The 23,747-nt window shown below is 47.4% G+C and overlaps 1 protein-coding gene across 7 annotated transcripts in view; it reads left to right on the forward strand.

The window, feature by feature from the left end:
• LOC147108815 (protein phosphatase EYA1-like) overlaps positions 1-23,109 on the forward strand; it is a 268,092-nt gene extending 244,983 nt beyond the window's left edge. For all 7 annotated transcript variants that reach the window (XM_086005679.1, XM_086005680.1, XM_086005682.1 and 4 more), the window contains exons 12-17: positions 4,059-4,117; positions 4,236-4,396; positions 4,892-5,006; positions 5,781-5,902; positions 6,435-6,535; positions 22,267-23,109. In XM_086005679.1, the coding sequence (XP_085861805.1) occupies positions 4,059-4,117; positions 4,236-4,396; positions 4,892-5,006; positions 5,781-5,902; positions 6,435-6,535; positions 22,267-22,347 (639 nt within the window). In that variant the 3' untranslated portion in view covers positions 22,348-23,109. The remainder of the gene's footprint in view (positions 1-4,058; positions 4,118-4,235; positions 4,397-4,891; positions 5,007-5,780; positions 5,903-6,434; positions 6,536-22,266) is intronic.
• Positions 23,110-23,747: the final 638 nt, after the last annotated feature.

Below are 23,747 nucleotides of genomic sequence, written 5' to 3' on the forward strand. Positions count from 1 at the left end.
TTCCGGAAAAAGTGCAATGAACACCAACTGGGATGATTTCTGGACTCTGATCCAAGAAATACAAAGCTGGATTGAACGAACTCAGGGTTTTTATCTTCACCAAAGACTAAGGGTTCGGAAGGGACATAGGGCAAGTGTTTAAATTGCTGAAGAATTGTTTCAGTGTAAATTAACAAGTTCTTTGTGCTTCCCATGGAGCATAAAGCAAGAGGATATGACCACATGAGCTGGAAGAAAACGCCTAACAAGGAATTGGCCATGACTTCTTGCTTCAGAGGATGAAGAAATGGGCAGAACTACTATCATATAATCTTCAATAATTTAAAAAACAGTGGGAATGCTTCTCCTGAGGTTTGCTTCCACGCAATGCACATTCCCTGGGCCTAAAGCACAGGATGTAGGGGACGGAGGCCTGTTATGCTGGGTGTCCAGCCCAATTCCTGCCTCCCACAAATAACACTAGAAAGAATGAAATAGAGTGGGAGTTCTTAAGAGGACAATATTGTGCGAGGAATGAGGTAAGCAATCTATCTTCTCCACATACAATTGGCCACTAATAAATTAGCATAATTGGAGATGGGTGAATACGTCGAGTCCAAAGTCAGCTTGTGGGTCTAAGTTAACAAATTCAATATTTGTTCAAAATGTTAAATGTAGTGAGTAATGTTAGTCAAAATTTGAGACTGACGTAGGTGGCTGCTTTATGCATGTCGTTAAGGAGTGCCTTCCTAAAGTAAGCATAAATGGATACTATAGCACATTATTTGTAAAATTGTGTTCTCAGGATCTGGACAATGCTGGCAAAGCTACATATATTTCCCATCCCGAGTTGCCTCAGAAGGTGGTGGGCCTTCTCACTGAACCACTGCAGCCCTTATGCTGATGGCGCTCCCACAATTTTTGACCGAGCGACGATGAACAAATGATGATTTATATCCCAGTCAGGATGGCATGTGACTTGGCGGGGGGGGGGTGTGGGGTGTGGGGTGGGGGGGGAGGCGGGAGTTAGGGGAGGTGTTTCTGTTCCCATGATCATGTTGCTCTTGTTCTTCTTGGTGATAGAGGTTGTGTGGCTGGAAGTTGCCATCAAATTAATGTTGGTGAGTTGCTGCAGTTCATCCTGTAGATCCACATAATAGGATCGGATAATGCTTTTCTGATTAACCCACCCTGTACTTGTATTGGAACTTGGTATTTAGCTGAGAGTGTGATGCCTGTACATTGTAGATAAAAGCAATCCTAGACTAGAATGGAAATTTGGTTCTCCTAGTCAATTGCCTAATGTCCGAGTATTAGGTTGGTCTTAGAACTTAGGGGTCTTGTAGTTAAGAGTCCAGTGCCTTAGTGTTGTAGCTACTGATGGATACTGTCAAATGTATAAAACACTTAGCTCTTTGAAAACTAGACGTCTTCAGGTCAATGGGGTATTTTGTTCATTACTTTTGTTCAATTCTAAATCTGAAAAAAATTGTAGAAAGCATAATATTCACACAGCACATGTGCCTCACTCATTACACAGCCTGAAGACAACACACCATTCTAACTTTGTGGTGATCAGTGTGGTTTGGAGATGTTACTCCTCTTCTCAGAGCATCTGCCTGTTGAGAGCAGAGAACTCCTTGCAATTCCATGTAGGCAGGCAATCATTCCTTAGTGGATTTGGCTGAGTCTCGAGCACATTTATTCCACAGAACAAATGTATATATAAATGTTTTTTGCATAATAAATCATTAACGTTTGTCCATAGCATGTAATAGTGAAAGTATGCAGCACTAAACAATTACACATGCGGTTTCAAAAGAGCTCATACTATTGACCCATGTTGATTGCAAAATGACTCTGTGCTGAAAAGATAGTGCAAGACTAAAACCCACAACTAAGAAATCCAAGCTTGAAAACTGGTCTCACACTCGAGTTTCCCCTAAAGGATAACTTCCATTGCTTTTTGGCTAGAGCTGTGTCAATGAGAACCGATAAGTAGCACACATGGAGGCCTTTTCCCACACTCTTTCAAGCAGTCAGTGCAATAAATTAGCAACTTTTTAAAGTTTATGGAGACACCTGCTGGCTAGAATGCATTGCATTGATTACTGACAATCGCTCAGATTCAAGGGGACGGTTACCTTGCAGGAAATTGAAACAAGGTTAGAAGTGCAACAGGAACTCATCGTGATGGACTATTAAAGATCATATGGTGCTGTGGTTTGATATTATTTTAAGCCTCCTTTCTGAGGGCTTGAACTCAACACTGCTGTGGAAGGAAGACTTTGAGTAGGGCCCATTGAAATGTTTAGAAACAGTGAACCGAGTATTATCATTGGGCCCCGTCCTAATAGCATTTGGATTTCCCAATTCCTTCGCTCAAAACCAAGGTACATTTAAGGTGTTCAGTTTGCCATTACAGTACAAAGTGTCAATTTCACTGAGTTTTCACTAACTCTGTTAACCGATGTGAATCGCTTTTATAATAAAAATGGTTGCAGTTATTTTACAGACATGTGTAACAGGTCACATACTTGCTTCTGCAGGGATCAGGTTTAGGGTAAGCCACACTGTTTAAAAAAAAATTGCGGAGCCTTTATGGGAGGTGGTGGCTCAGTGTGTTAGAACACTCTTTCACCTTTGGGACCTGCGTTTGAATGCAGCCCAGACTGAGAGGATTAAAGTTTCCTCTCTCTGCCCTCTCTAAAGATCTGACGGAAAATGAGTTTATGGCTGTGTCAGTGAAGTTCCTAGTAGGTACAAATGTACAGTACAAAATTATCCATCTCTACCACTTAAATTGACAATCTGAAGTAGGCGACTGGTGTGAGAAATGGACAATAAACTGGTGCAAAGAAGTGAACTTCTAAAGTTGGAGTTAAGATAAGGGCCGAATAGAGGCTTCACTGTATATGTAAGTAACAGTGTACCGGATCTGGGAATGGTTAATGCTGACATTGAGTGCACAAAGTGGAAGTGTTTCTTTCTTAGCACTGACATCCCGCAGCCTGATTAGTACAAGATTCAACACAAAAAATAGGTCGTCGGTGGTGCGTCTTGAAAGAGAATAATGAGCATGTTCAATTTTGTAATGTGGTATTTGTAACAAATTTACTGTTTCTGAATTAGGAACACAAGCTGGCACTCACAATCATATGATAGTTGGTAATAACTTTTATTTATTTGTATTGTATTTCTGTTGTTTCTATTCTCCCCTTTTGATCTCCCAAGTCAGGGTTAATGCCGTTTGCCTCCCATGGGGCTGTCTTTGCTGCTCCTGTTTGCTCCTTAGGCAATGCTGAGGCAGATCAGGAAGGTTCCCTTCATCCCAGCCCCTTGTCTCCCCTCCCAGCTTCACCTGCTAAAGCAGCTCAGTTTAGGCAAAACCCATGGGCACTTCTGTATTTGTTTTAAAATTGAGCAATTTCTGTCAGGGCTGCTCTATGTTTGCTCACATCTCAAGATTAAAGTGAAGCCAGTAGCTTAACTCCTTGCTGCTGAATGAAACCCATTTGTGATTGACGGTCGGTGTCACATATAGTTGACCGGTGTTATTTTTGACTGTAACATGTTTGCAAAGCTGCAGCAGAAATGTGTCCATACCACTGAACCGGAATGGACTTTGCAGCTTTCAAAGTCTCTGCACATTTACCAGCAAATGAACATCTGCAAAAGGAATTTACTGTAACTTCTCCTGACTCAAAGCGATGAAGTAGAAATACAGAACTTGACAGAAACACTAAACATTTCCTCATTAGCTGTATTTTCCAACTACACTCTTTTGTTAAAATCTTGCACGTGGAATGCTAAAAGCCAACATGGGTTTCAACTTTGACCCCAGCACCCTGAGAGAGTACAGTTAAATAAGACAGAATGTAGATATTGGTAGGAGGCTAAAGGTTAAAATCATTTTTTCTGGCGTTTGCTATAACATCCGATGCCATATGCTCCTCTCCAACTGATTCAGGAAGCGATCTTGTCATGGGAAAGTGCTCCACTGCGGACTGCTTGGTGACGAGAATATTCGACTCTTTGTTTAAACTCCACGGTTTTTTATTTTAATTATATTTTCGCAGGAATGTGACCAGGTTCACATCGATGATGTATCTTCGGATGACAATGGGCAGGATTTGAGGTGAGCTCTTTGCTGAAAATAAACCCCACATGGGTTTGTTATATTCCCCAGTATGTCAGCTGTGCGCTAATTAATGGACCTAATGCCACTAACAGTCTTCCTCTCTCCTCCCACACAGCACGTATAACTTTGCAACAGATGGTTTCCAAACAGCAGCAGTCGGTGGAAACCTTTGTATAGGCTCTGGTGTGCATGGGGGTGTAGACTGGATGAGGAAATTAGCATTCCGCTACCGTCGAGTAAAAGAAATGTACAACACTTACAAAAACAACGTTGGGGGCAAGTATCTGCAATTTAACGTCTGCTGAAACCTTTCATATCAGAAATTCTTTAACAAGTCATATAATGGACAGTTCCACTGCAGAATGATTGAAAAGGAACCCTTCAAATTGTACCAAATTTGACATGTAAGATAGAAATTCTTTTTAATCTGTCCCAAACAAGAAAGAGCAAAATGCAATTAAAAAAAAGAGAATCTCCACAGGACATAAAGGAAAGCATACGGATAATGGGCCATTTCTGGGTTAATTTCACAAATGAATCATCTAACCTCTTTGATGAGTTGAGTAAATGTAGTAATTCTTCACGACCAGAGCAGTATGGATCCTTTCTATTGATGGATCCGTATCAAACCTCATACAAGGTTGCCAAAATGGCTAGCTGTTATTCCTTGTGCCTTTTCCTCGTTAGTCTTGATTATGGAACTATGCAATAACAACTTGCTACCAAAATCAGTGACCCTGCATTAAGCCTTGGTTCTTTATCGTTGTATAGGTTTAATTGGAACACCCAAGAGAGAAGGATGGCTGCAGCTGAGGGCAGACATGGAGGCTCTAACTGACCTGTGGCTGACACATGCACTGAAAGCGCTCAGTCTAATTAACTCTCGGTAAGTAGCCTGTAGCTCACTGGTACCTCTTAACCTGCAGTATGTTGAAAAGGTGCAATTAGGGAAAAAGCTAGTAAATTCGTCGATTTAAGTGACTTTGCAGTCTTCCAAGTCAGTGCTGCTTTTCTCAGCGGTGCTGCTTAATCTAGTGATGTCCTGACTATACAACAAGCTTACTTGATCCCATTTTTTCATCCAGTAACATTAAATATTGTCAGACTAATGTAGGTGGCAGGATTGAAACTGAGATATGTTCAAACTGCTATTGGGTGGGATGATAATAAGGGCCTAAGTATCTCTGAGTTAGGGAGTAGAATAATCGGCCAAGATTTCAGCTCCTAATTTCTATCAGGTAGCTCCGGCTGAAAGTGTGTGTGCGTGCGTGCGGCGTGCGGCCACTGAATGAGGACAGGAGTGAGCTCATCTGTGATGGCGTTTGTGGCCAAATAGTCTGCCAGAATTCACTGTCAAGGCCCACACACGAGCAATTGCCGCTTGAACAACACATCAAGAGCAACCAGAGTCCTTCGAACTTTAAGTGGGCAAGAGAGAAAATTGGTGAAAAATAGAAACAAACAAGCATCAGACTGTGGTTAGAAAAATGACTTGCTTTGGATATTGCAGGTGATGAGTGTTGGTGTGATGCTGAGGTCAGTATGATGAGGTGCTGAGGCACAGTGGAGCCCCAATGTCAGAAAGTGGAACAGCTGGGCAGTGCAATTAGGAGCAACACTTCACAGATAACATCTTTGAGTCGATTGATTTATTTTACAGATCAAATTGTGTGAATATTCTGGTTACAACAACACAACTGATACCTGCCCTCTCAAAGGTATTGTTATACGGACTGGGTACAGTCTTCCCCATAGAAAATATTTACAGCGCTACAAAAACAGGTAAGCACATTGGAATTTTACAGACTCTGTGAAACCATTTTATTCTAAATTATACATAATAATCATCTGCTGGATTACATCATGTGTGAAAACAATGCCCAGATAAAGGCAGCCAGAGATTGGATTTGTCCAAATCTGGATTTGCTCATTGTTGACTTTAGAACTTGCATGAGTGACACTGATGGATAATTGGACTTGAACTACAAACAATTAAAGCAAACTATGTTGAATTGAATGTAAATGATTAGTCAACATGAGGCAGCTATATTTGGCTCAGGAACAAGAAAGCGACAACACGGCCTAATTGTACTGTGGTCACTCTTAGCCTGACTGCATTGTGATTACTCTCACCCCAACTGTACAGAGGGCGTGCTCTTCCTAGCCATACTGTTGTGAGACTCAATTAAACCCATTATTGCTATAATAAATATGTATGGATTTTCTTGACATTGAATATATTTTCACTCATATTTCAGAGCACTATCCCATAAGTATTTTACGGAGGAACGTCAATTCTATTGTTTATTTTTAGGAAAGGAAAGCTGTTTTGAAAGAATAGTTCAAAGGTTTGGAAGGAAAGCCGTCTACATTGTGGTGGGAGATGGTGTCGAAGAGGAACAAGCAGCAAAAAAGGTAAACCTCATCCATCGGGCTTCATTAAATTCCAAGTAGATTAAATCCACTAGTTATCCCAGCAGTGTAGTTACCTCCTCATAGAACGCAAAGATTTGTGAGACGTGGCCTGTTGCTTATATTCGTTATGGCTTCTACATGCTTTAGATTAATGACCTCCAGGCCCTTGTATGGGGCCATGAAAATCTTGTTCTTTGGGGAGGATTTTTAACTGACGAGTGCCCATTTCTTGCCTGAAAAACAGGCTCCTGGCAGAGGAGAATCGGGTGGGTAACTTGGACACGCAGTTGCCTGCCTGGTTCAAGTTTCAGGCAGCCCTTTAAATGTGTGCCCAGCTTTTTCACACAAAACTAGACAAGGTATTGTTTAAGTATGCAATTCAGGGTCCTACGCCAGTTTTAGCAATTTTAATGTACAAATGGACAGAGCATGCACCGTGCATGCTAGTGCCAGTTGTAGCAGGTGCTGAGCAGCCTAACCAACGGTCCGTAAAGGGTCCTCTCTGTAGGCTGCTCGGGAAAAGGTACGTTTTTTGCTTCCTTTTATGGGGCCCTTCAAAATCTTCTGACTCATTTGGTCCCTCCTCTTCCCCCCTCCCCCCCCCCCCCCCCAAAACAGGTCCTACCTGCCAGTCAGCCCTGTGCGAATGATACCTGAACCTGAAAATGGTTTGAGTCACCCGCCTGTGGCCTTGAGGGGGCGCCACAGACGCCCCACCGACTTTGCGCTCATTTTGGGGCCAAAGTTCAATATTCCCCTGGATCTAATCAACTGTTACCACCTTGTACCTTTGGTGGCTCCACCATTGGTCGTTCTTCAAACTTGAAGTCGCCTCAACGTTCCTTCCTGATGTACCTTGTGTTTCATTCTTCTCAGCCTTGGTGATGTCCTGCACCATGAGCCTTGGTCTTTTACATTAATTTCTCAACAGATAAAATGAATGGCACCTTGTAACATGCTCCTGAGCATTTCCCCCACTACAGGTGGGTTCCATACTGACAGTACCCTGAAATCTAAATGCCAATTCTGCATATTTTATTTTTTTAACTATATTGTTCATTTACTCTAATTTTGATGGGGGGCTGTGGTATTATACAACCCTACATACAGTGATATTGGGGTGTTAGTATTGCAACCTTACTGTACAATACCATATTCTGGGTATTAATCTTGTCGAAACAGTGATATATATATATAATAATATCACTGTACACCATTACAGTAGAACCCTTATCCTCGCTCAAATTATTCACCTTCCCAATTTTCGCAGAACTGGGCCTAGTACAAGACATCACCAAATTCCTATCTGACATAATTCAACCTCAAAGAAAACGTGATTTTTTTTAAATCATTCACGGGTTGTGAGGGTCGCTGGCAAGGCCAGCATTTATTGCCCATTCCTAATGGCCCTCGAGAAGCCAACTTCTTGAACCGGTGCAGTCGTGTGGTGAAGGTGCTCCCACAGTGCTGTTAGGAAGGGAGATCTAGGATTTTGGCCCAGCGACGATGAAGGAACGACGATAACAACAGAAAATGCTGGAAATACTCAGCAGGCCAGGCAGCATCCATGGAGAGAGAAACAGAGTTAACGTTTCAGGTCTGGGACCCTTCATCAGAACTGGAAAAAGCTGGAGATGTAACAGATATTAAGCAGGTGCAGAGATGGGGGGGGGGGAGGGGAGGAAAGAGTAGAAAGAACATCCTGTACTTTTGTAAGAGGCAGGAAAGATAAAATGTTGCAAATGGAAATGGCAAAAATCATACTGCATGAAAAATGGGGGCAGGGATAATTATCTGAAATTGTTGAACTCAATGTTGAGTCCGGCAGGCTGCAAAGTGCTCAATCGAAAGATGAGGTGCTGTTCCTCGAGCTTACGTTGAGCTTCATTGGAACAATGCAATAGCCCGAGGACAGAGAGATCAGAGTGGGAGTGAAGCGGTGAATTAAAGTGACAGGCGACCGGAAGCTCAGGATCACCTGTACGGACTGAACGGAGGTGTTCTGCAAAGCGGTCGCCCAATCTGCGTTTGGTCTCCCCAATGTAGAGGAGACCGCATCGTCAGCAGCAAATACAGTATACTAGATTGCAAGAAGTACAAGTAAATCGCTGTTTCACCTGGAAGGGGTGTTTGGGGCCCTGGACAGTGGGAAGGGAGGAGATAAAAGGGCATGTGTTGCATCTCCTGTGCTTGCACGGGAAGGTGCCAGGTGAAGGAGCAGGGCTGTTGGGGGTGATTGAGGAGTGGACCAGGGTGTCGCGGAGGGAGCGGTCCCTTCGGAATGCTGAAAGGGGAGGTGAGGGGAAGATGTGTTTGGTGGTGGGATCACGTTGGAGGTGGCGGAAATGGCGGAGGATGATCCGTTGAATGTGGAGGCTGGTGGGGTGAAAGGTGAGGACAAGGGGAACCCTATCGTGGTTCCGGGAGGGAGGGGCAGGGGTGAGAGCAGAAGTGCGGGAAATAGAACGGACACGGTCAAGGGCCGTGTCAACCACGGTAGAGGGGAATCCTCGGTTGAGGAAAAAGGAAGACATGTCAGAAGCACTGGTGTGGAAGGTGGCATCGTCAGAACAGACGCGGCGGAGATGGAGAAACTGGGAGAATGGAATAGAGTCCTTACAGGAAGCGGGGTGGGAGGAAGTGTAGTCCAGGTAGCTGTGGGAGTCGGTGGGCTTGTAGTGGATGTTTGTGAACGACGATATACTTCCAAGTCAGGATGGTGCGTGACTGGGAGGGGAACTTGGAGGTGGTGATGTTCTCATGTGCCTTCTGTCCTTGCCCTTCTAGATGGTAGAGGTCATGGGTTTGGGAGGTGCTGTCGAAGAAAATATTATCTGTATTGTACTTCCTTTATTCCCCTGCCAAGGGTATTGCTGTACCTTAAGTGAAAGAACAACATTTAGAGCTCTCTATTACCCACCATCCACCCCGGGGTTGGGGGAAGGGGTATCTCCATGATGACAGATAGTGGAGATCCCACTGGATATGCTGCTCTATCCCAGCAACTGCCTCACTGAACAAAGGTACAGCAGATGTATCCAGTAAGTAACATCAAAGAAAACCCTGTTTCCCAGGGTCAGCACCTGAAACAACTGAGCAAACAAAGTGTTTTCCAGCATATTTAACTCTAATAAGCTTCAGTGGCTGTTTGAAGAAAAGGTTTGAAGTGGCCTCTTACTGATGTCTCCTGGTGTGAATGCTGTATTTGTGTAGTGAAGGCATTGCGTGAAGAGCAGCCCGCATGCCTGTCTTTAGGCTGATTGATGGGAATGCCTGACTCAGTTACACACCTGAGCTTCATATAATAACACGAGAAGAGACTTTCACTGCAAATAACTGTTCTGCTGACAGCAGTGATGGTATCTGACATTAGCTGTGTCCTCCTGTTCACATGCATTTTTTAAAACAGTGCCATAAAAATACCAAACCACAAACATTTACAGAATTAAGAAACAAAAGCCATACATTAATAGTGGCCCAGAAATTCGGGTCGGGGGCTTCCCGCGGGTGCAAGCCCCCAACCTGCACTTAACTTGTGCGCCGGCCGTTGAGCTGTGGGCCCACGTGGAATTCCGATCCGGGGCCTGGTCCAGCTGCCGGCGTGCAGTGCTTGCGTATCCCGGGGCGCAGTTAGTTCGATACGTCCCCTGGGATCACGTGGGCCATGGAGAGCCAATCGGAGCAGGGAATGCTCCATTCATAAGATTGACAGGAAGAGCTGTCAAAACTTATAAATACTACGGCCCCAAAATAGCACTAAATCTTCAAATAAATTTTTAAATAACATCACATTTTTAAAATCTATATATATAAAACGGTCCATCTGTCTTTCCGTCTGTCTTTCCGTCTGTCTTTCCATCTGTCTGTCCGGCTATACAATCAAAAGTTATAGAGCGTACCTACACATATGTTATATCAAAAGAAAGCTTATCATTAGGGGACTCTAATAGGCATATTTACTTTTTGGTCAGACAAAAATACTATACAAAAAACGTTCAAAAATCCTCAAAAATCCACTCATTAGCGGTTGACCAATCCTACCTCTCATTAGCGTTGAGTGATGTGCTGTTTGACCAATCCTACAGTTCAGTGACCTGATGGTTGACCAATCGGTGCGTCACGGGCGGGACCTAATCCTCCAGTCTCCCTAAACTTCGCCGCCATTTTTTTCATCCCCACAGGGACAGCACCAGCCAAACAAACCCCCACATTGCGACTCCGGGAGCGGCAGGTGAGTTTACACACAGCGGGCGGGTCATCGGCAGCGGCCGCCCATCAACCGCGCCACCCGCGGGGGAGCTCAGCTGGGGTCCGTCTCGGCCTCACAGCCCGGCCGCGCCTCAAGCGCTAGGCCCTGCACGGCCGGTATCACAACCGCACCGGCCCTCAGGCGCTACGCAGCGAGAGGGCAGGGAACGACAGAGAGAGGGGGACGGAGGGGAGGGAGGGAGAGGGGAGGGAAGGACATAGACTAAAGCAGTGACAGACAGGGGGAGGGAGACCGCGCGGTCCAAAATTGCCCTGGCAACGCCGGGCATCCCAAGCTAGTAAACTATAAATTACATGAAATAACTATTTTAAACAATAATTTAAATTTTTGAAAAAAATAATTTTATTTTCTAACGGGGCTAAAAATAAACTTACCTTTCTTTAAAGTATTTAAAAATAATAAACCTGTGGAAAAAATGTTTTAATTTTAATTAATTCACCACTTTCCTTGTAAAAAGCAGGCCTTACGCCTGCTTTTTACATGTCTAACTTCTGCAGACTTACCCTCCCGGGAAAACCTGCAAAAAAAACCAAAGTTTGATGCATACACGCAGCCTCTCCCGTGCACGCGTTCGACCTCTGAACCCCTGCTTTCAGGGGAACGGAAGTGCCGGTTTCCCGCGCATGCGCAGTGCATGCAGGAAACCGGCACTTCCATTGGGCCTACGGGTGAGTACCCCGTGCGTACTCACCCATGGAGACCCGAATTTCTGGGCCAGTGTGTTTTGGGAAATCACCTACCATTTGTTTTTCCTTGACTGCCTGGAGGGAAAAGTGAAACAGGGCAAGGACAACCCATCAATGTGACCCATTTAAATGAAGGCACTGAGATCCATCTCGCCAGGTCCACATTAAGGATGCTTCACTCTTAGAATCATCCCATCATATGACCACTACCCACCTGGCTGCTACTTTTATTGTGAATAGTATGAGTTACTATCTAACACAATTATTTTTCCCTTATCGGGATAAGCAGAAACCTAATCATAAATATGTACTTTTTTTTAAAACACAATGGCCTAGAAATTCAGTTGGGCGCGCCAGCCGTTAGCGCCTTAGGAGGAGTAGATCTCGAGCGCTAGGCGCTTAGCGCCCGGGCGCAGCGCGATCTGCGCCTCGCCCCAACTTCAGTACACATTTAGCGCCGGCGCAAAGTCTTAGCGCGTGCCCTGCTGCACGCACAGATCATGACGTCATTTACTAGTGCAACGCCCTTTGTGCGCCCCGAACCGGAACTTCACTCGCGCCGGCCCATTGTGCGCCGGGCGGCCCTAACGACTGTGAAGTGGAACGGTACACAGCCGAGGCGGGCCGCGGGGAGCGCTAATTAAAGGGCACTTACCCTGCACTATAAAGGCCAGCCATTTTGCAGCATTCACTCTTGTGCAACGGTTTTTTGGAGAGAGACCAAGGAGGAGAGCTTACTGGTTTGGACCAACACTAGGACAGGTATTTTTGGCTCAGGCCAGAGCTTAGCAATTATCTTTGCCTTCATTGAGAGCTCAGTGTTTGCCAGCATATAATGGGGGCTGCATTGGGTGCCAATGCTGACTTTCAGCCTTATGCCAGAAGGACTTACAGACGCCGTGAGAGAGTGGCAGCCCTGGCTAGATGCAGAGGGGGCAACAGGCGTCGCCAACTGAGGCCTTACCCACCCAGGGTATACCGCCAGCAGTCCTCCTATCTGACCATGTCTGCCGCGATGTGTGTTAGGAGGCTGCGATTCAGAAGGGAGGTGGTTGCAGACACCTGCCAGCTGCTTCACAGAGATCTGCAGCCACAGCTGATGCGCAGGACGTCTCTGTCGGTGGCAGTGAAGGTGACGGTGGCTCTCAACTTCTATGCCACCGGCTCCTTCCAATCCGCTGCTGGGGACATCGCTAACATCTCCCAGTTTGCCGTGCATTGCTGCATCCGCCAGGTGACCGAAGCCCTTTTCAGAAGGAGACATCAATTCATCTCCTTCCCCATGACCCTGGACAAGCAGCAGCAGCGTGCAGTGGGATTTGCAAGAATAGCGGGCTTCCCCATGGTGCAGGGCGCCATTGACTGCACGCATGTGGCTTTGTGGGCACCTCTGGAGCATGCCGAGGATTACCGCAACCGGAAGGGCTACCATTCCCTCAACGTACAGCTGGTGTGTGACCACAGGCAGCGCATCCTAGCTGTCAATGCCCGCTTTCCAGGCAGCAGCCACGATGCCTTTATCCTGCGACAGACAACTGTGGCTGACATGTTCCAGGCACAGCCTCCCCCAAGAGGATGGCTTATCGGGGACAAAGGCTATCCTTTGTGTACCTGGCTCATGACCCCGCTCCGCGCGCCCACGACCCCTGCTGAAGAGGCATACAACGAGAGCCATCAAGCGACTAGGAACATCATAGAACAAACAATCGGCGTCCTCAAGCAACGGTTCCGCTGTCTCGATCGCTCCGGGGGAGCCCTCCAGTATTCGCAGGAGCGAGTCTCCCAATTCATCGTCGTTTGCTGCATGCTGCACAACCTGGCTATCCGCAGGACTCGGGCACTGCCACCGCACGTTGGACCACCACCTCAGGAGGAGGAGCATGAGGAGGAGGAGGACGAGGAGTACCAGCCCAGGAGGGAGGCACAAGGTCCAAGGGCCGCCCGTCGGCGGCTTATTGAACGTCACTTCTAGGCCCCCTGTCAGGGAATGGCTTGTGCCAATGAAAGAACATGATTGCAGCCGCTCCGCAAGCCCTCAGCCGGTTAAGGCAACAAACACTTCAAAGATCAAACATGGACAATGTTAATAAATAAAATGCTTTATTGTACAAACTCAGGGCCCTTCCCACATGAAAACCAAAAACAGACGAAACCCTCAAAAAACACTCAAACACATTACTCGCTCCCACAACCTGGAGAGGATTAACAAAACAGTGCAACTAAAATGGCCGTCATCCTCGGCCTTCGTAAAAAACAAACATCACATCCTCGGCCTTCAAAAAACAAACATCCAATTCTCGGCCTTCAAAAAACAAACATCACATCATCGGCCTTCAAAAAACAAACATCCAATTCTCGGCCTCAAAAAACAAACACAACGGGCCACACATTCGACTTTTTGGCCCGCTAGGGCGATGCCTTGGCCATCTTTGTGTGGCCCCTGCCCGCCCTGCTGCTCCTCAAAGTAAGGCCATTGGCTGCTGCAAGGCTGGGGGCAGGCTCCAGAGGGGTACATGTCATGACGGCAGATGCCCTTGGGGGTCGGCCTAGTCGAGGTCTGGCCGTCGAGCGGGCGGCTGTTGAATGCTGCAGCTGTGGCTGGCCAGCATCAGTCGCTGCAGCAGCTCCTGGCAGCTCCACTGGGGGAGTGGCAGTGGCGGCTGGAGGAATGGGGGCAAGCTGGCGGATGGCAGGCGCTCGCTGGTCGCCTGAGACACTGGCACTCGCCCGGGCCAGCACTGCAGCATGCGCACCAATCTGCCGAGGGACAGACCGCTGTGCTGCTGCAGCGCGCCGGGTGCCCTGGCGATGCCTGGCTGACACAGCGAGTGTGGCAGCAGTGAGTGCCCGTGTTGACCTGTTCAGTGACCTCATCAGAGCACCCGGTGACTGCACGGCACCACTGATCAGCTGCCCACTCGCTGCCTGAGCTGCCCCGAATGCCGCCCGACTCGCTGCCTGCTCTGCCCCGAATTCCGCCAAACTGATGGCCTGTGAGGCCCCGACGTCGATCACACTCCGAGAGAGGGACTCGATGGCCTCAGGCAACCGTGCCACTACCCCCATGAGCTCCGTGTGCCGGCGCTCCGAGTCCGCGGACAAGTCCTCGAGGCGTTCCATCTCCTCGGCGAAGACCATCTCCGGACTGGAGGCCGGACTCTCCCTCTGGGGAGAAGGCCGCTGAGCTGGCCGACCCTTCCTGCGTTGCTGGACGCCGCTGGGCCCAGCAATTGGACTCCCCTCCGACCCTTCCCCCCTCTGGGGAGAAGGCCGCCGAGCTTCCACCCCCCTCCCGCGTTTCTGCAGGCCGCAGGTCCCATGAGCTCCCCTCCCCTCCGACACTTCCGCCACGCTCCCCTCCAGGGAAGACGTCTCCCCTACATTCGCATGGGTTGCCGCGGCTGAGGGTTCCCCTGATGAGCCGCCTTCCTCTTGCTCCTCCTCCTCCTCCTCTTCTGAGGGGCTGTCACTGGCAAGTTCAGGGACCTCCTCCTCATCATCTGAAAGCAGGAAGGCACAAGAGTAGCTTTAGAGTGAGGAGAGGGCGTCAGCGAGGGATGCATGAGTGGTGGCATTCAGCGCATTGGTCGGACAGTGGCAAAGGATGTAGATCTGATACGCAAGTGGGACGAGAGAGGTCCAAAAGGTGATGTCCTTACCATTGGTGCCCAGAACAGGGTCGGCATCTCCACATGCAACGGGGCCAATCACCCGGCCACCCATGATGCGCTCCACGCGATGTTGCAGCTCGGTGAGCGGCTGGATCTGGGGTCGGCCTCCCCCGGTCGCAGTCCGGCTCTTCTTGTTATTGGCCAGCTTGGCCTGCAAGAGAAAGGACGGCCTCTAAGTACAGTGTGTCGCCCTGATCTTGTGTGCACTGCCTCCCATGGTGGAATAGCCTGGCCAGTGTGTCGCCCTGATCTTGTGTGCACTGCCTCCCATGGTGGAATAGCCTGGCCAGTATGTCGCCCTGATCTTGTGTGCACTGCCTCCCATGGTGGAATAGCCTGGCCAGTGTGTCGCCCTGATCTTGTGTGCACTGCCTCCCATGGTGGAATAGCCTGGCCAGTGTGTCGCCCTGATCTTGTGTGCACTGCCTCCCATGGTGGAATAGCTTGGCCAGTGTGTTAAGTGCAGAATGTGCAATTGATGTTCATGCCTGTCCCATAGCTGCTGGATGAGGGCTGGCCATTAGGGCTTTCAGGTCCCTTTGCCCATAATGTGAGGTGCACATGCAAGGATGAGGTCGTCACTGGAAAGGGTACTCACCCTGACAATCTGAGTGAGGTCATTAAACTTTTTGCGGCATTGGACACCGGTCCTGGGGACCTCGCTGTTGGCTGACAGCTTGCTGGCGACATGCCTCCAGGCTCTCCGATAGACGCGGACCGGTGACTTCCTGCCATTGTCCGGGTACAAAATATGGCGCCTCTTCTCCACACCACCAACCAGCACACTCAGATCACGCTCTGAGAAGCGCTGCGCTCGTTCACGGGCCTTCTGCATGGCTTCAGGCGCTATTTGGGTCCAGCAGCAGTGTTCAGGCCTAGCTGGAGGGCTCCATTATCCAGGGCGTGGCAGCAGACCAAGTCGACCCTTCCCCCTTAAGAGCTGGCCGGCGCCAGGGTGTCTGCTGTCAATCACGAGATGGCCGCACCTGCGCTGCGCCCGGCCTCGGCGCTCTCGCTCAGCACCTCCGGCTTAGCGCCTAAAGAGAGGCGTCCAGCGCCAGTTTTAGCGCTCGAGCAAACTCTTAGGGCGAAGCTAATGAATATCGGAGAAGTGGCCTCGATTTGGCAGTGGGCGCAAACTTTAGTGGCCGCCCGACTTTACCGCCCCAAAAGTGGCTACAATGAATTTCTAGGCCAATTTCTTTGATGTGGTTACTTTGATCTTAAAATGAAAGCATCTCTTTTTTTCTGAACCACCTTTCACTTCTCAACATGAAGGTGAGTCGCCCTCTTGTGAAGAAATTAACTTGTCTTATGGCAGATTTAATTTGGCAATATGGTATCTGTGGCTGCTGCAGAGTCCTCCTGGTGACAACACCACTACATGGTAAAAAGGACGTGAAGGTCCCAAATACTCCACAGGGGCTCCACCAGTCTCTTGCTGTAACTCTGCCGGAGACCAATGGAACTCACTGGAAAACGCCAGGGACCTGGTTGCACCAGGTCTCTGCCATACCTAATATGGGATGGAACTTCTACCCGTCCTTTACAAGGCAAATGTTGTCTGGGAGGTGGGAGGTGGAGTGGGCAGAGTCAGGGCTGGGGATTCCCTACACTAGGGGGGAAAAATTCGGTTGCTTTGCACCTCCCATTAGCGCCCTAAGAGAAATTCAGCGGGAGGTTAGCAGCGACGGTAACCGTTAGCGTCCCGCTCGCGCCCCGGCCGCGATCTTCGGTAGCGCCCCTGACTTACCGCCAGACGTTATGTCTGACGGGGTCAGGGGGGCCTACTTGCAGGTGGGGCGGCGCTAGTTAAAGGCGAGGTGCTGGGCAGCCATTTTTGTTGCCTCCGCTGCCATCCCTGGCCTCCTGACAAGCCCCCTCTGCGGAGTGCCTTGAGTCCGGCACTTCTCTTCAGTGCCGGGTTCTTTTGCCGGCACTCCGATCCCACCGGGCCCAGCTGGGCCCCGGGTTGCGCTGCGCAAGGCCCCTCCCCTTTAAGAAGGGGAGGAAGGCCTGCAATACCGCGGCACGTAGCGTCGCGATATTCCCTCGCAGCGCCCCAAGAAGGATGCAGGGTGCTTTCAGTAGCGCCCCACTTCCCTCTTGGGGCACTACCACTCAATTTCAGCCACGGGGGTGCTAATTTTTTCGGGGCGCTAAAAGTAGCGCCCCGGCGAAGTTAGCGCCCCAAAGGGGGGGGCGCGACTCAATTTTTCCCCCTAGGAGTTCCTGTTTCTCTGCCTCATTCAGGACCTGTGTTAATACTGAAGCCCATTACACTCCGTGAGGTGAGGTGTCGCGGCCAGATGGACATAAATGGGCTTCATCAGAGGGACAAAGACCAGGGAAGCAGCCGGAACCGCGAAATAAAAAGTCTTTATTGCCCCATTAAATAGGGCCGAAGGGGACATGGCCAGGATCAGGGGTGGAGGCGGGTGCAGCTTCTGGGAAATTTCCCCTCCTTTCCCCAAGTCAGGCAGGTGCCAGATTTTCTGGCTGCATGTAGATGCACCCAGGGTGGCACATGCACCCAGGGTGGCACTTGCACCCACCTGCCCCATTCAGATTAGACGCCAACCCAGTAACCCTGCAAGCTGCGGCTGTGATCACATCCTGAGGATTATCAAGGCCGAACTCCAGCACCCAGAACCAAATCTTCACTGGCTCATGAGAGCCTCCACCGAAGGCTGTGCAAAATGTGGGCTTCAATCCATCACCCTCGTGACAATGTAAAAATGGCACTAACGATGAATGGCGCGGGGAATGGAACTGTTTCAGTAGATGGCCTTCAGTGGTGAATATAGATGGAATCCCCATTTCTAATCTTTGACTCACTGCAACTCAAGTCAGGTACGAAATGAATGAAGACGTTTTGCACGAAAGCTCCAAGAGCCCCCCAACCCCTGTACAGACCCGATTCAGTGAGTAGCACGGAGTAGGCACCTGGTCATTAGGGCGTGTAGGGGGGTGGAGAAAGCAGGGTTAGGGCTGTGTAGCTGGTAAAGCTCAGACAAGATCTGAAACAGGTAAACAGTGGCCCTGAAATTAGGTTCGGGGGCTTGCCGCGCGTGCAAGCCCCCGATGTGCACTCACCCTGCGCGCCAACATCTGAAGCCTGGGCCTGCTTGGAATTCCTGTCACTGGCCCGGTTCAGATGTCGGCGCAATGTGCTTACCTGATCCAGCGGCGTAGTTAGTGCGATGTGCCGGCTGGGATCAGGTGAGCACTGTGCAGCCAATCAGGGGAGGGGAAACTTCATTCATGCATTTGAGAGTAAGAACTGTCAAACTCATGAAAAGTATGGGCTGCCAAAACACTACTTAAACTTTAAATAAAATTTTAAAAAACATCCCACTGATTATATTAACTATAAATAAGTTTAAAAAAATATTTTAAACAATTAATCAAATTTTTGAAAAAAATAAATGTTTAAAAAATAGGGTCTAAAACTAAACTTACCTTACTGTAAATTCTTTAAAAATAATAAACCTGTGGAAAAAAAAATTCTAAATTGTACTAAAAGACCACTTACCTGTAAAACTAAATACTTACATTTGGTTTTTCCACGCGTAAAAACCGGAGGCCTTTACACTCGGGCAACTCTGGGAAAAAAAAAAAGGAATTTCAGCGCGCACACGCTGCATCACAAGTCGCAAGCGTTCTGCCTCTTAACCCCTTGGGTCAGAGGACAGGAAATGCCGGTTTTCAGCGCATGCGCTGTGCATGCTGAAAACCGGCAATTCCTCCGGGCACACGCGTGAGTACCCCATCCATACTCATGCGTTGTGACAGGAATTACTGGGCCAACATCTGACCCATAGACGCCCAGGACTGTGTCTCGGGATGTGTTTGTCAAACAGCCACTTACAGGAGAAGCTTCTCTGCCAGGATTCTGGACCCAGCAGCACCGAATAGAGGTGTCACCTTTCAAAAGCAACAGGTTTTTAGGAGAGTCTAAAATGCTACGTTTTTTTAAAAAATCAGAAAATTGCAACAAAAAATAAAATTAATTTAATCTGGCGGCAATTGATGCTAGATCAATTGTTAATTTTAAATCTGAGATTGATAGCTTTCTGATAACCAAAGGTATTAAGGGATATGGGCCAAAGGCGGGTATATGGAGTTAGGTCGCAGATCAGCCATGATCTCATTAAATGGCGGAGCAGGCTCGAGGGGCTGAATGGCCTACTCCTGTGACATTGGCTGCAATCCTAACTCACCGTCAGTGCTGCAGCCCCTGTTCAGGTTCCAAGCCCAGTTCACAGTCCAATTCAAAAACCCAAGTCCAGTACAGGAAACTCTTTATTATCCGGCACCAACGGGACCGGCGTGGTGCCGGTTTATCAAAAAGTCTGGATTACAGAGAGGTATAGTTAAAAGGTATGAGATCTCCATACACAGCAACAAATCCAGGCTTCCCTGTTGCTTAGCAACATGTGCAGGAACTCCGGCCACAGACCAAGCGTCCCTGTTGCTTAGCAACAAGTGCACGAACCCCAGTTACACAGCCACAGATCCAGGAACTGCCACTAATATGAAGTAAAACTTACCTGAACCTACTCCTGAATTTTGCCGGTTAAAAGAGAGTTTCCTGTACAAGTCCCAATCCCAAATGCTGCTACCATCCGTTCTGTTGATCATATGGGGCAATGATGCTACATACCTTGAGTTGGTGTAAAGATGTTTTTGTGTTGTACTGAACTAAGGTGGGCAGTATAACTCCAGTTTAACCATGCTGAAGTTGCTTTGATTGAGCAATGTTCAGTTTCACATTACACAAGTCCTGCGTACATTACTCACATGCTGGGTTGGGGTGTGCTAGATAAATGATTATTTCTACTAAATCAACAACAAATATGTTGGAACAGCCTGTTTGTTGGACTAATCTGGCAAAAATGCATTTGAAATATTTATTTTCATTATTTGACTTGACTATTCCAACGCACCCCTGGCTGGCCTCCCACATTCTACCCTACATAAACTTGAGGTCATCCAAAACTCGGCTGCCCGTGTCCTAACTTGCACCAAGTCCCGTTCACCCGTCACCCCTGTGCTCGCTGACCTACATTGGCTCCCAATTAAGCAACGCCTCAATTTTAAAATTCTCATCCTTGGTTTCAAATCCCTCCATGGCCTCGCCCCTCCCTATCTCTGTAATCTCCTTCAGCCCCACCCCCCCCCCCGAGATATCTGCGCTCCTCTAATTCTGCCCTCTTGAGCATCCCTGATTATAATCGCTCAACCATTGGTGGCCATGCCTTCTGTTGCCTGGGCCCTAAGCTCTGGAATTCCCTGCCTAAACCTCTCCACCTCTCTACCTCTCTTTCCTCCTTTTAAGACGCTCCTTAAAACCTACCTCTTTGACCAAGCTTTTGGTCACCTGCCCTAATTTATCCTTATGTGGATCGGTGTCAAATTTTTTGTCTTACAACACTCCTGTGAAGCGCCTTGGGACGTTTTACTACATTAAAGGCGCTATGTAAATACAAGTTGCTGTTGTTGTTATTCTCAATGGTAATTAAGGATGGGTAATAAATGCTGGCCTTGCCAACAACGCCCACATCCCGTGAACAAATAAAAAGAAATTCGGGTCAGCATGAAAGGGGCTTCGACTGTTGAGCTATAAAGAGTAACTGCTCTCAGCATGTAGCCTCACTAGATGGGAGTGTAGGTCGGAGACAGGACTATAATGCATTAGGGCCAATACTGTGACCCGTGCTCCCATCTAGAGAGGCTCTGCACCAGGAGTAGATCCTCACAGAATTACCCTCATATTCTCTTGTATTAACACTGATGTTAGTCACATGAAGTGATATGTACATTCTAAAGTATTATTGGCTGGTATTTTCCGATGCCTACGGGTGTGTGTGCGAGCTGTGTACACACCTGTAGGGACATCGGAAATGCCGGTTTTAGGCATGCGAAGCGCATAAGCTGAAATCTGGCATTTCTGATCTGTCAAGAATGCTCTTGACAGATCGGACACCTGCCCTGGAGAAGGGCCTCTGCGGGCGGATAGTTCCGCTTTCTGCACAACCTCCGCCCGCTGAAAACCCTTAGAAATCTTACGCCTGGTAAAAGCAGGCGTAAGGCATGCTTTTATCAGCATATAAGAGCTTAAAAACGTTTTTTTTTTTAATTCACTCATTTATAATTTAAAAATACTTTTAAAAAAGGTAAGTTTATTTTTAGCCTCGTAAAAAACTTTAATTATTTTTTCAAAAAATTAAATTTGTTTAAAATATTTAACTTAATGTAATTTTAACTTTTTTTAAAAACATGATTAAAAAAAATGTATTTAATGTTTTAGTGTCTTTTTGGGGCGATCTCCATTCATATATTTGACGGGTCTATCTGTCAAAAGTATGAAGGGAGATTCCCTTCTCCTATTGGCTGGCCTGGCCCACGTGATCCCAGGGAGGCTTGCGAACCGCCTGCGCCCCTGGGATATGTGGGCCCTCCGCATTTCGACTGTGGAGAGGCCCAGGAGCGGGAGTGTCCAGACCTCGGGAGCCCTCGTGGATTTTTTTCCGATAGGAGGCATGCGCACGCAGGAAGCCTCCTATCGGAAATTACGGGCCAATATGTATATATGGATAGAAAAAAAATGGTTCCAAAATTCCTGCAACGTGCAGTACAGTGCCAAAATTCAGACCCGGTGCCTTCGGTGCTTCCATCTCCTCACAGTAATTTCTAAATCCACTGGGGCTAGTGTTTTTCTGACATTGAACCTGGGGCACATTATCAGGGGAATGAGCTGCTCATTGCAGGGTGATCACTAGTAAATCTGATGTAGAAAGTGCTCGGTTCCATCACTGGTTGCAGCACGAACAAAAACAATTCACTAAAATAACAATAATGCCTTTTTGTTCATTTCCTTCGCCTCTGCAAAGTCTCTGACCTTTGACCCCTGCCACAAGTGCTTAACTTGAGTAAGCGGTGCTGCCGAGCTGAGCTGGAGAGAAACACTAAATATTTGATGCCGTTTGGTAAATTGTTCTGATTTGAATGTACTGATTGAGCGCCCCATTGTAGGCATTAGGATAATTATTTGAAGTAAAAGACCTTTTGTTTCAGCAAGCTCCCTTGTGCTTATTGCAGAACAATATGCCATTCTGGAGGATCTCGTGCCACGCCGACCTCGAGGCCCTACGGCATGCCCTTGAACTTGAGTACTTGTAGCAGAAAACGGACTGCACCTTCGCTCCTTGACTGTGGCGCTGATCCAGCTATGAGATGTGTGGATTATGCAGTTGATATACGCTTTGTCTTAACCTTCACGGAAGAAAAATGAAAATGGTTTCAGAATTATGAATGAGCTCCGACCTTCAAAGAAAAAAAAATTGATTTAAAACCACTGCACCAAGGTCTTCATCATGGAAATGCGCCTTTATTGAAAAGACACAAACCTGATATGATGTTAACTGCAAAGTCAACTGAGCCCTTCTTTATCATCAAGACTTTTACTTTGGACACCAAGAGGGAACAGAGACTTGTGGTTATCAACAGCGTGGTACAATCACTGTTTTTTTTTAATGGTTCTTGCTATTTATGAACTCATGCATTTCCCCAACATGAACTGTGCTCTGTGTAAGCACACTTGCCCCAAAAGGAAGATAAGTTCTTATTTAAAAAAAACAAAACCTGCTATTGCTGAGACAATCAAAAGAAAAATAATCTTTTTTTGTGTAAATTTGTAATCTTACGATATTTCTCTCTCTCTTTCTCTCTCTCTGATACTGCTCAAGTTGTTTTCAATAGTAACTACAAATAGCAACCCGTGAGTGTTTTTATTAAAAAAAAAAATAGGTGTTCTGTGGACTGTGCATGTGTCTACACTCTGCCTTATGCCACCACCTTGTTAATCAATACGTGCAGATAGTACTTTTGTGACAATGAATCTTGTGGTTAAATGGCATTGAATAAACAAGGATTTGAAATTTTCCAAGGCCTTTTGAAACTAGTCATAGAAAAGCCAAACAATATGACAGTTTTTCCAATTTGAAAGGGACCCACCATCTGTCCAATAGTAAGAGTGAAATCACTGTTCATGATTGCAGAGTACATCCTCACACCAACCATAAGGAAAACGACATGGAACTACCGAGTTAAGGTTCATTAAACTGCTTTACATCTTAGGCGTGTAAAGGATTCCTGGTTGCGCATATCCTAGCAAACTCTACCCTACAAATATTTAATAAATGCAGCCCACAGCTGGTATTGTGACTGTGGCTGCATATTAAGGTTTTTCCCAAAACATTGAGGTCCCAGAATGCTTACTGTTATAAGGCCTATTATACATGCAGCCTGTATCATTTAACTTGGCTAAGCTGCTAACAATGGAACATAGAAATATAGGAATTGCTAGATGAAAAAAGACAGGGGTCCATCTAGTTTGCCTTCTACCATCCAGGTAGTCCCATGATACAATGATAATGGAGTTGTTGACTAATCATAGCAATCAATCTCTATCAATTAGTCTGCAACAATGTTGCTCACCCAAGTTCCTGCATTCTCCATGTTGGAGTAGCCCAGCGGCTGTGTGAGACCCTGCAGTTATATAATCTTCATCCACTTGATAG

This window comes from Somniosus microcephalus, chromosome 13 (genome assembly GCF_052327205.1).
Source record: "Somniosus microcephalus isolate GS21.2 chromosome 13, FLI_Smic_1.0, whole genome shotgun sequence".
NCBI lineage: Eukaryota > Metazoa > Chordata > Chondrichthyes > Squaliformes > Somniosidae > Somniosus > Somniosus microcephalus.